General features: G+C 45.1%; 1 protein-coding gene across 1 annotated transcript in view; it reads right to left on the reverse strand.

Moving 5' to 3' along the window:
• atf6 (activating transcription factor 6) overlaps positions 1 to 12652 on the reverse strand; it is a 44361-nt gene that overhangs the window by 26565 nt on the left and 5144 nt on the right. Inside the window, exons 6-7 of the mRNA XM_028587162.1 lie at positions 11025 to 11228; positions 9140 to 9297 (exon numbers count right to left, since the gene is read on the reverse strand). Coding sequence (XP_028442963.1) covers positions 9140 to 9297; positions 11025 to 11228 — 362 coding nt within the window. The remainder of the gene's footprint in view (positions 1 to 9139; positions 9298 to 11024; positions 11229 to 12652) is intronic.

Here is a 12652-nt window from a genome sequence, read left to right on the forward strand (position 1 = left end):
TTTTTACATTTAGTTACCTGGACTAATTCCTGAATCCTGGTCACAGGGTCAGGGTTCTTCCCCCGAGTAGCTTTAATGCAGTGCCCAATTTGTAGAAATTTCCAAAAGTCCTCTTGTGTAAGGTTATATTTTTGCTTAATTTCATCAAATGACCTCAATCCATTTTCGCTAAGCAAGTCGCCAAGCAAGTTTATTCCTGCTTTTGCCCATTTCTCCCACATAATAGATTTTTTGCCAATTAATATTTTTTTGTTATACCAAATAGAAGATTTAGGGGTAAGATGCGGGCTACATTTTATATGTTGATGAGCACTCATCCAAGTTTCCTGTACAAAGTCAAAACTGGGACCTTAAAGGGTACCGGTCTTCCCTACTGCCGAGGTTGTTAACAGTTTCGTTCAAAGACTCTACTCCGTTTTTCACCTCGTTCATATCTTTAGCCAGGATCTCGAGGATAGATCGGATGCTGGTCAACTCAGCCGCCACGCTCTCTTTAGGAGAACTATTCTTTTATTTTTCTTGGGGTCCCCCCTCCTATAAATCCTCCCATCCTAGTAATAGGAGGATTTGTTGAGGCCTGCAATTCTAGGCTGGATCTGTTTTTCAGTCTAACACACACACACACACACACACACACACACACACACACACACACACACACACACACACACACACACACACACACACACACACACACACACACACACACACACACACACCCCTCCCCCCCCAATCCCTGGCTATAGGAGCTCATTACATTACAGTGAACCAATCCCTGATGGCTGTTTACAGCTGTCCCAAAAGCTTCGTCCTGCACAACACCTGTCTGAAGCATGTAATGGTTAGCAGCCGTTTAACACCCGGGCTTATTAAGGCTAAGTTTAGCCCAAAATACAGTACTGTAACCAACATGAACAGTGGCACACACAGACAAACTGTAGCTATAACATGTAGTAACACCTGGCGCAAGCATGCCATCTTTAACAGGCATTTTACACTCTTCCCCCCCCCAGCCCACCAAGTCCACCACTGTGCTGTAGCCAAACCAGTGAGGATATAAAGTGAACACAGCTGCAGCGGGTCCCAACAGCAGCATCTCGGTGGGCCACGGAAACAACTCTAAAGTCCATTTAAAGCGAGACTTCCAGGATTTGAAAGATGAATTAACATATTATTTTCTTACAAATGAAACGCTGAATTTATATATTCATAAGCAATGAAACATACCCGTACTCACTTAATACACTCCGGGGTTTTGCTGCTACACTTGGTCTGGTATGAGCAGTAGCTTGTGGTGGCTAATGTTAGCATAGATAATGCTGTGTAATTATGAGATTATTGAGCCACTGACTAACTCTTTGTGCTACTGTTACCCTACATTAAACCCATTATAAAATTATAAATATTATCATTATAATTGTGAACCATCACCTTATCGTGGTGGAGAGGTTTGTGTGTCTCTGTGAACCTGAGGGCTGTGTTGTCTGGAGCTTTGTGCTCCTGGTAGGGTCTCCCAAGGCAAAGTGGTCTCAGGTGAGGGGCCAGACAAAGAATGGTTCAAAAACCCCAATGAAGAAGCAAGGTAGAGATGGAGTGACCCTGCCCGGAGGAAGCCCGGGGCCCCGTCTGGAGCCAGGCCCAGACGGCGGGCTCGCCGGGCGAGCGCCTGGTGGCGGGTTTGCCACGGAGCCCGGCCGGGCACAGCCCGAACAAGCTACGTGGCTCCCATCTCTCCAGCCCATGGGCCCACCACCTGTGGGAGGAACCGTTGGGGTCGGGTGCGATGCCACATGGGTGGCAGTGAAGGTCAGGGGCCTCGACGGACCAGACCCGGGCGGCAGACGCTGGCTCTGGGGACGTGGAACGTCACCTCTCTGTGGGGGAAGGAGCGGAACTGGTGCGGGAGGTGGAGCGCTACCGGTTAGATCTGGTGGGGCTTACCTCACGCACAGTCTCGGTTCTGGAACCATACTCCTGGATAGGGGTTGGACTCTTTTCTTCTCCGGAGTTGCCCAGGGTGTGAGGCGCCGGGCGGGTGTGGGGATACTCACAAGCCCCGGCTGAGCGCCGCTGTGTTGGAGTTTACCCCGGTGGACGAGAGGGTCGCCTCCCCACGCCTGCGGGTTGTGGGGGAAAACTCTGACTGTTGTTTGTGCATATGCACCAAACAGGAGTTCGGAGTATTCGGCCTTCTTGGAGACCTTGACTGGAGTCCTGCATGGGGCTCCAGTGGGGACTCCATTGTTCTGCTGGGGGACTTCAACGCACACGTGGGCAATGATGGAGACACCTGGAGAGGCGTGATTGGGAGGAACGGCCTCCCTGATCTAAACCAGAGTGGTTGTTTGTTGTTGGACTTCTGTGCTAGTCATGGATTGTCTATAACGAACACCATGTTCGAACATAGGGATGCTCATAAGTGTACCTGGTACCAGAGCACCCTAGGCCAAGGTCAATGATCGATTTCATAATCGTTTCATCTGATCTGAGGCCGTATGTTTTGGACACTCGGGTGAAGAGAGGGGCAGAGCTGTCAACCGATCACCATCTGGTGGTGAGTTGGGTCAGAGGGTGGGGAAGACTCTGGACAGACCTGGTAAGCCCAAACGTAGTGCGGGTAAATTGGGAACGTCTGGAGGAGGCCCCTGTCCGACAGACTTTCAACTCACACCTCCGGGCGGAGCTTTTCGTGCATCCCTGTGGAGGCTGGGGCATTGAACCCGAGTGGACAATGTTCAAAGTTTCCATTGCTGAAGCTGCGGCGAGGAGCTGTGGTCTTAGGATCTTAGGTGCCTCAAGGGGCGGTAACCCACGAACACCGTGGTGGACACCAGTGGTCAGGGAAGCCGTCCGACTGAAGAAGGAGTCCTTCCGGGATATGTTATCTCGGAGGACTCGGAGGCGGTTGCAGGGTACCGAGGGGCCCGAAGGGCTGCAGCCTCTGCCGTGAAAGAGGCAAAGCAGCGGGTGTGGGAGAAGTTTGGAGAAGACATGGAGAAGGACTTTCGGTCGGCACCAAAGTGTTTCTGGAAAACTGTTCGCCACCTCAGGGGGGGGGAAGCGGGGAACCATCCAAGCTGTGTACAGTAAGGATGGGACACTGTTGACCTCCACTGAGGAGGTAATAGGGCGGTGGAAGGAGCACTTTGAGGAACTCCTGAATCCGACTAATACGCCCTCTATGTTAGAGGCAGAGCTGGAGGATAACGGGGATTGTCGCCGATTTCCCAGGCGGAAGTCACTGATGTAGTCAAACAACTACACAGTGGCAAAGCCCCGGGATTGATGAGATCCGTCCAGAAATGCTCAAGGCTCTGGGTGTGGAGGGGCTGTCCTGGTTGACACGCCTCTTCAACATTGCGTGGAAGTCTGGGATGGTGCCAAAGGAGTGGCAGACTGGGGTGGTGGTTCCTCTTTTAAAAAGGGGGACCAGAGGGTGTGTGCCAATTATAGGGGTATCACACTTCTCAGCCTCCCTGGTAAAGTCTACTCCAAGGTGCTGGAAAGGAGGGTTCGGCCGATAGTCGAACCTCGGGTTGAGGAGGAACAATGCGGATTCCGTCCTGGTCGTGGAACAACGGACCAGCTTCTTCACTCGCAAGGATCCTGGAGGGAGCCTGGGAGTATGCCCAACCGGGTCTACATGTGTTTTGTGGATTTGGAGAAGGCGTATGACCGGGTCCCCGGGAGATACTGTGGGAGGTGCTGCGGGAGTATGGGGTGAGGGGGTCTCTACTCAGGGCCATCCAATCTCTGTATGACCAAAGTGAGAGCTGTGTCCGGGTTCTCGGTAGTAAGTCGGACTCGTTTCAGGTGAGGGTTGGCCTCCGCCAGGGCTGCGCTTTTGTCACCAATCCTGTTTGTAATATTTATGGACAGGATATCGAGGCGTAGTCGGGGTGGGGAGGGGTTGCAGTTTGGTGGGCTGGGGATCTCATCGCTGCTCTTTGCAGATGATGTGGTCCTGATGGCATCATCGGCCTGCGACCTTCAGCACTCACTGGATCGGTTCGCAACCGAGTGTGAAGCGGTTGGGATGAGGATCAGCACCTCTAAATCGGAGGCCATGGTTCTCAGCAGGAAACCGATGGAATGCCTTCTCCAGGTAGGGAATGAGTCCTTACCCCAAGTGAAGGAGTTCAAGTACCTTGGGGTTTTGTTCGCGAGTGAGGGGACAATGGAGCGGGAGATTGGTCGGAGAATCGGCGCAGCGGGTGCGGTATTGCATTCAATCTATCGCACCGTTAGGACGAAAAGAGAGCTGAGCCAGAAGGCAAAGCTCTCGATCTACCGGTCAGTTTTCGTTCCTACCCTCACCTATGGTCACGAAGGCTGGGTCATGACCGAAAAGAACGAGATCCAGGGTACAAGCGGCGAAATGTGTTTCCTCAGGAGGGTGGCTGGCGTCTCCCTTAGAGATAGGGTGAGAAGCTCAGTCATCCGTGAGGAGCTCGGAGAGAGCCGCTGCTCTTTGCGTCGAAAGGAGCCAGTTGAGGTGGTTCGGGCATCTGGTAAGGATGCCCCTGGGCGCCTCCCTAGGGAGGTGTTCCAGGCACGTCCAGCTGGGAGGAGGCCTCGGGAAGACCCAGGACTAGGTGGAGGGATTATATCTCCAACCTGGCCTGGGCCTGGGAACAGGATCCCCAGTCGGAGCTGGTTAATGTTGCTCGGGAAAGGGAAGTTTGGGGTCCCCTGCTGGAGCTGCTCCCCCCGCGACCCGACACCGGATAAGCGGACGAAGATGGATGGATGGATGGATGGATGGATGGATCATTATAATTGTCACTTGTGGCTACCATTTAGCAAAACTTACATAGTCTCACTTTAAAATCATTAAATAGCTGATATGACACCCAGATTCTGCAATATAAATATATTTTTCCTACATTCACTAAAACATCATTAAAAACTTGAGAAAGAGGTCTCAGCTCTAAAAAACCCTCTCAATTATTGTGTACAGTCCCTCCCCTTTAATCACCTATTGTAAACTTTATTGACTTGCTTAGCTTTACAAATGGCTGAGAGGCAGATTTGTTTTTGCCTCTGAGGTTTGGAATTCCTCGTCATTGTTCTCGTGGTCTGGCACGAAGAGTGCTTCTCCAGGCTCGATTAACCCCATGATAATTGGACAAGTTCCTCTCGGGCCCTTTCAAGGGCCGACTATTTTTACAGCCAAAGGTCAAACGTTGCCATTCCTAAAAAAATAAACAAACACGTGAAATTTCGGTTGAGGTTTATCATTGAAAAGTCTGACGGAAAACCGTGTTAATCTGAAGTTAAATTGAGCAGACTGGTAAAGTAGAACTTTGCGACATTAAGTTATGACTAATGTTTTTTCACATCCATGGTTAACGCATCAGTGCCACACAGTGATTGTTCCTTTAAGATGCTAAAAGCTGAAAATTGGATGAATTTTCTGTGGCCGTCCCAGTGTCACCACGGAAAGCACTGCAAATGATTCAGGATACATTCCACAAATGTGACACATATGATTCTTCTTAATTAAAAAAGCTACCCTTGTGAACAACAACAACAACACATTTTTTGCAACTTCACTGCCAGTCAGTTGGAGCTAGCCGGCGAATGGGAAACACTGTGAATGTGGAAGTTTTTCTCACAGACAAAAAGAACAAGACAAACAGGGGAGAAGACGGACCGAGAACACGTTTCTCACTAAAGGTCAGACTTTAGCGAGCCTACAGGGAACTCTTCTCTTTCGCCGGGGAGCAAAGCCTGAAACAACAAACGGCATCTCTCTGACTTTTTTACGATAGAGGCTGAGGATTCAGACTAGCAGAAGGAGGCAGTTTATTCAAGTAACAAAGAGAAGAGAATCAGAAACACAGACCTATAAAGTAGCCCCAGGTCTTTAAAAGAATATCAGACTCTCCTACCCAAAATGAATCCAGCATGCACAAAAGCTTGTATTAAGAAACCACAAGTTTGTACCATAAACAAAACAAACTATAATTGAGTTTTCTGTTTTAACTTTTAAATCTCTGGGGCAGTCCCTGCTGCACTTAATAGTACCTTATAAAAGTCCCTTAAAGCTCTGTGCTGTCCTGTGCTGTCATTACACAGACCCAAGAGAAATGAGTGCATGAGGCAGAAAAACTGAAGATCAGCAGGCTATGCGCTAACTTTGCATTTTTGTGTGGGTCTTCTGTTCTCTGCAGCTGTCCTGACATCACCCCTGAATGCAACACACGGAAGGATCCACCCTCTGTCTTCCACATGGTTTGTAACATACTTTACACTGTCTGAACTACAATTACATAACGAACATCTTTCCAATGAAACCCCACAGGTACAAACAAAGCAAAAGCCAATAATGATCATGTGTGGATGGTTTGTGGCTCCATGAAAACCAGAGGGGCTTGTAATTAGTAACTATCACGCAGATGCCTCTCTTTTAAGAGTAATGACTCAATCAATTCACACAAAAAAAAAAAAAAAAAAAAAAAGAATCAGTTTGCATGTATCCAACATGGCAAAATCTTTCAATTTGATGTCATAGGTTTTGGCATAGATTTTGGTGTCATTTGCATCTTTACAGGCAGAAATGGTCCATGCAGTGTTATAACTTTTCCTTCAGTGTGGAAAAACACATTTTTCATACACTTTTTTCCTTTCATCACCTCGTTTTCATATTTAATGCAGAAATTAAAGTTAATGGTTTGTGAAATTAAAATAAACACAAAAAATAGGGTAAAGGGAGTGAGTTTATGTTGGACAGGTTCCAGTTCAAGTGTGAATGTGGCAATCATAACATTATAGTTACATAGTGGGCAGGTGCATGCACGCCCATGTGGCTACTCATAGGCATGCAGCGGCATGCAAGTGCATGCATGCAAATCCTCGCATGTCCACACATACACACACAAAGACAACACTTAAGGTACCAGTCAGTCCTATAAGAGGCTTCGTCTAATAAATGGCTTCGACATATTCTTAGTAAGGCTGTGAATTAAAAAGGTCCCGTGAGTTACGTGTTTAGTTGTTCATTATCAAAAATCTGTGTTGCCCATTCACAAACTTGTCCTTTTTCATGAATATTTACCTCCACCATCAAGTATTCCTTTTGGCTTGAAATTTTACATTTGCATTTGCAAGAACTGGGGCAGACGCTCCATATTCATGCGCCATCTTGAAATACGTTAGCCGGTAAGGGACATACAGGACATACTGCTCCGCCTTTCGCATTTTCGCTGTCACATGATAAACTCACAGGTGCTGCTAATGCAGGATGGGTTAGTATGGGTATGGGTTAATGGGTATCGTAGCTTCCCGGCCCTGGCAAGTTTGAAGAAGGAAACAGGGAGGACCACACGTATTCAAAATCCAAATTTCAGGAACAGGAGTCTTCTTCTTCGCCCAGAAAAAGAAAAAAGGATATTGAAAAGAGCGAGAGACCGTCTTTTTGAAGCGTGAAGGCTACCGTAGCTGTAAGGCCGGTTACACACTGGATGTGTCGCGCGAGCATGTCAGCTGCGTGGCGTGTCCGTTTATATTTCGGCTCCCATGTTAACAGTTTAGAGCTTACACACTGCCTGCGTGACACGCAGGCAGTGTGTAAGCACAATAGAAAATGAAAAGATGATTTAGAAGATTTATATGTCGTTTAGACACAAATACATATTAATAAATGACATGTTGATGTTTGAAAGTCTCTAAGTTGTGATATAAATGCAGATATAAATGTAATAAAAAAAAAAATCTATTTTCTAATATTGCACCTGTCAATACAGAACGAAATATTGTGTAGACTATTTTTCCGTCAATACAGCACTGCGTCAGTCACGTTTCTGGTGTGTAAAGACGGAAAAATTCACGCAGCCGCCACGTAGTTGACACGCAACAGAAACGCCACGCTCACACCACGCAGGCAGTGTGTAACCGGCCTAATACGTACTTTGAACTACGTGGTGCGAGAGAGTTGATTGCGATATATGATCTCAACGCTAGATGGGAGAAATTCCTACACATTGGACCTTTAAAGAGGATATGACCTTACGAAGAGCCTTTGAGCAAACATCCGACAAATTAGACAGAGAAAAAAAAAAACATTTTGTTTGAGCAATGAGATGTCCATCAGACCTCAACAGTGTGGTTCCGGAAGTTAAAATCCTATACATTTATTCCATAAGGATTTTGATTATCAGCCATAATGTCTAAACCATCCAAGGTAGACTCAGAGGATGTGAAATGAAGGTTTCTGAGAAGTAGAAGCTAGAAGTCCATATGAAATCAACCATGTTTTAAAAAAAGACATGTTTTATTTGCGATCTTATTGAAAAATATTACACTACCCATAATCCTAAGCGTAACAGCAATGTCTCAGATTGGTGGAACTTGCTGTTACCATGGAATGGTTTACCGCACCAACGAACGGCTAGAGCGAGCAGCTACCATTGAAGTCTATAATCGTTTATGTACACACTCTTGTACCTTTGTCTTATTTGCCGTTCAAAATGTTATTTTGTGCCAAATCACATGTTTTATGGTAACAATTCATCTCTTAGCTGGTTGGCTTGGTTCCATGTATAAAACTATTTATATAAGCATTTAATGAAACATCGATGGAGATGTTGAACAGGGAAAAACACTTCCCGAACCAGAGCCGTTAAAAAAAGTGGCCGGTTACTATTGAGCTCTAAAGGGTTTGGGAACATGACACTACTATATGTACTGTATGAACCTAGATTTACTGACTTGATTTGTCAGTAAACAACCCCCCACTTGTTAAAGGTGTAACCAGAGAAAAACAGGTGGAGTCCCCTTGGGGCCATGTTGGGTGTAACCAATGAAGGCAAACTGAGTGGCCTGAAAACATTTCGAGATCTCTGATCAAATAACATGTTTACAGTTATGTGGGTGTTTGACAACATATACAGAAAGATGTATAATTGGCAGCACCTGTGTGTGAAATCCACTATAATGACACACAATGCAAATATAATCTTTTGCATGGCAGATTATTCATAAGTGGACATTTGCCATTGACCCTTTGAATGAGGGCAGCAGCACTAATCTGTGCTGGTTCTCATACACACCCCTCTGTGTTTATATCTCAGGGCAGTTCAACTATGTAACTTAAGTTAGGAAGACTTAAGTGATAAAGACTGCGGACCGGACTCACTTCATCATCTGAGGAAGGGGTTCGAAGCGTGACAGGAGCAGCGACAGGAACGTGCCTGTCCTGGCTGAGCGTTGACATGGTGACCACATTGGCAGTGACAGCCCGTGTTGTCTGGATCTGTAGCACCTGGCTTGGCTGCGACAGCACTATGGTACGTCCTGAGAAAGAGTGTGCAATACATTTTCAAATTACAGGTCTTATACTATACTCTCATACTATAATCATATTTTTCACAGTATAATTAACACTGAATAACGCTGACTGTGATTATGTGCGTCTGTCAGTTTGTTCTCATGTTTGTGTTTATGTTCTTATCCCACGTTTGTCTTGCTATCTATGACAAAAAAAAAAAAAAAATCAACCTGATACTCTCTACAATCTGGAAGCTGCATCAGTCTGCTGTTGAAAGGGCCTCCCACTGCAGATGGTACAGTCCAGCTCATTGATCCCACCCCCCATCCGTGACCTACATTAACCCCTTGTCTTTATTGGGACTCTGAGTTTAAAGTGCAGGTGGAAACGATGTTTACCATCTCGACCTGTGGTCTTAAACCTTCACATTCCAAACTGAGAGGTGTGTGAGCTTTATGTGCATGAACACACATAAACCGGCATGTTGGCCCAAATTCAAAATGGATTATGGCCTGAAAGAAAGAAACTAGCAAAACCTCAACAGGACACGATATTGTCCAGGTTTAAAATGTGTGTTCTGTTGATGTAGGAGCCTCGCAGAGTGTAGCCTTTCCAGTAAGACTGTGCCAGGAGCCATTCCTCAAACTGACCCAGCAACCTTCACCTCTTATACTAAACAACCTGTCAGTGCTAATCGTGGAGAAGCCTTAGCCAGTCTTCCTAATGAATGTGTGTGGTGCCAACGCTGTCTTGGGCCCAAGCTTACCATCTCTAAGAAGAATTCATGAGGATAAAAGTCAATAGAAATTATAAGCCTTGGAAACACCTGTCAGCCCGTTTGCTCTTCGGAAATACCGGGCAAACTCAAAAAATGTGAACTCATCAGTAAATATCTTTAATTCCTTTTTTCCATCTGCCTGATGCATAGCGCTCGCTTCTCAGCTGTGAATATTGCAGAGATCTTAAACCAAAGAGACTCATAACATTGAGCAGGCTTGACTTAACTTCCATCTGGGGTCCTAAACTTGCATGTCTTGGCTTTAGCCATCTGCCATCTTGGCCATTATCAGGCAGACTGGAGAGCCATGTTCAAATTCAAGTCAGGAGAGGTCAGATACTCCACCCACTTTGGGCCCAGGCAATGAGATAAGGTATTTACATTGGCCTAGGTGCTGCTGATGTAACCAGATTGGTAAACCAGGCAGGCTAAAAGCACAAAACAAAATAATAACGACTTTAACGCACGAAAACCACAAAAATCACACAGCAGCCCATAAATAGTCTTTGGTTTACATGTGGGTTATAAAACAAACTTTCCTGAGTGTATATTTATGGAGACTGATTCCCAGCATTGTTTTTTTTTCCCCCCAAGTGTAGCCCAAATGTAGACATATTTTGGTTACAAAAAGGAGACATCTAACGGTCTGATTTAGTTTTAATTTTTTGACCGTCATGCAGAGTAGCATGGGACAGTGAGGACTAAGATCACTTATGAGCATAAACTAAGGTTAAAGCCCCATCTGCTGGCCAAAACACAACAATTAAATGAGTGTCTAAGCAAGAATTACAAACAAATTAATCAGAAGCTACAAACATCTCTAACACCATGTCATCTCTAAATTTAAATGAATTACAAAATACTCTAAGTATAGAACAACACACAGCTCGCTAATGCATCCAGTGCTTCTGGTCTGATGCAATCCAGTGCAATGTGAGGCAATGGGTCTCTATGTGTTGCAGTGTGAGCTCTAACCTGGAGGGGGTGCTGGTTGGATGTTGATTGGTGCTTGTTTGACCACAGGCAGGACAGTGGTCTGCAGGGGCTGGATGATGATTGTCTTTGCCTGCAGGGGAGCTGCTGCATGAGCCAGGGGCACAGCTGTAATCAGCGGTTTTGGTTGGATGGAAACCCTTGGACCAATCTGAATCGGCCTTTTGACTGGCTGAGCTTGTCTGACTGGTGTGTGGGGATGGGGTTGGGAGTAGTGAGATAAGAACACAGGCTGTAAGTAAATAATAATAATAATAATAATAATAATAATAATAATAAGTAAAAGGCTGACTAACAGGGCTGTATTGGCAAGAATCTGGCGATACAATACATATCACGATACATGGGTCACGATTCAATATATTGCAATATATTTCGATACTGTGCATAAGGCGATATATTGGGATTTTTTTTAAAGTATCATTTTAGAAAAACTAATATTAAAAAAAAAAAAAAAAAAAAAAAAAAAAAAAAAAGACATATGCATATAAGTCAAAGAAGTTTACTTTAGATAAACAATTCAGTTCACAATAAGCAATCAAACTGCCAGTTTGGGATTGTGGTTCACAGGTTCTTAGTATGCAAATTTGTATATGCTAAAGTAGGCCAAAGTTCAGCCATAGCTACATTGTTAGCTTCTAGCAAAAGGTCAGGCACTGCTAGGCACTGTTAGGCAAGGATGTCTCAGCATAGCCATCTAGTGGTAGGGGGTTTAAACACAACATAAACGTGAACCACTGTCTTACGTGAATATTTTTGCACGTAAACTTAATAAAAATAAATAAATAAAAAAAAAAAACAGTATTGCAAAATAAAATATCACGATACTCAAGTGTATAGACTTTGACAATTTTCTCTCTCAAAAGGGAAAAGCCCCCCAAAAAAAAAAAAATAAATACATACATACATACATACATACATAAGTATTTCATACACTGCCGATTTTGCAGGTTTTCCCACTTACAAAGCATGTAGAGGTCTGTAATTTTTAATCATAGGTAAACTTCAACTGTGAGAGACGGAATCTAAAACAAAAAAAATCCAGAAAATCACATTGTATTATTTTTAAGTAATTAATTAGCATTTTATTGCATGACATAAGTATTTGATACATCAGAAAAGCACAACTTAATATTTGGTACAGAAACCTTTGTTTGCAATTACAGAGATCATACATTTCCTGTAGTTCTTGACAAGGTTTGCACACACTGCAGCAGGGATTTTGGCCTACTCCTCCATACAGACTTTCTCCAGATCCTGGCTGTCCCTGGGCAATACAGACTTTCAGCTCCTTCCAAAGATTTTGTATTGGGTTCAGGTCTGGAGACTGGCTAGGCCACTCCAGGACCTTAAGATGCTTCTTACGGAGCTACTCCTTAGTTGCCCTGGCTGTGTGTGTTTCGGGTCATTGTCATGCTGGAAGACCCAGCCACGACCCATCTTCAATGTTTTTACTGAGGGAAGGAGGTTGTTGTCACGATATATGGCCCCATCCATCCTCCCCTCAATAAGGTGCACCCGTCCTGTCCCCTTTGCAGAAAAGCATCCCCAAAGAATGAGGTTTCCACCTCCATGCTTCACAGTTGGGATGGTGCTCTTGGGGTTGTACT

Source organism: Perca flavescens, chromosome 9, assembly GCF_004354835.1.
Source record: "Perca flavescens isolate YP-PL-M2 chromosome 9, PFLA_1.0, whole genome shotgun sequence".
Classification (NCBI taxonomy): Eukaryota; Metazoa; Chordata; class Actinopteri; order Perciformes; family Percidae; genus Perca; species Perca flavescens.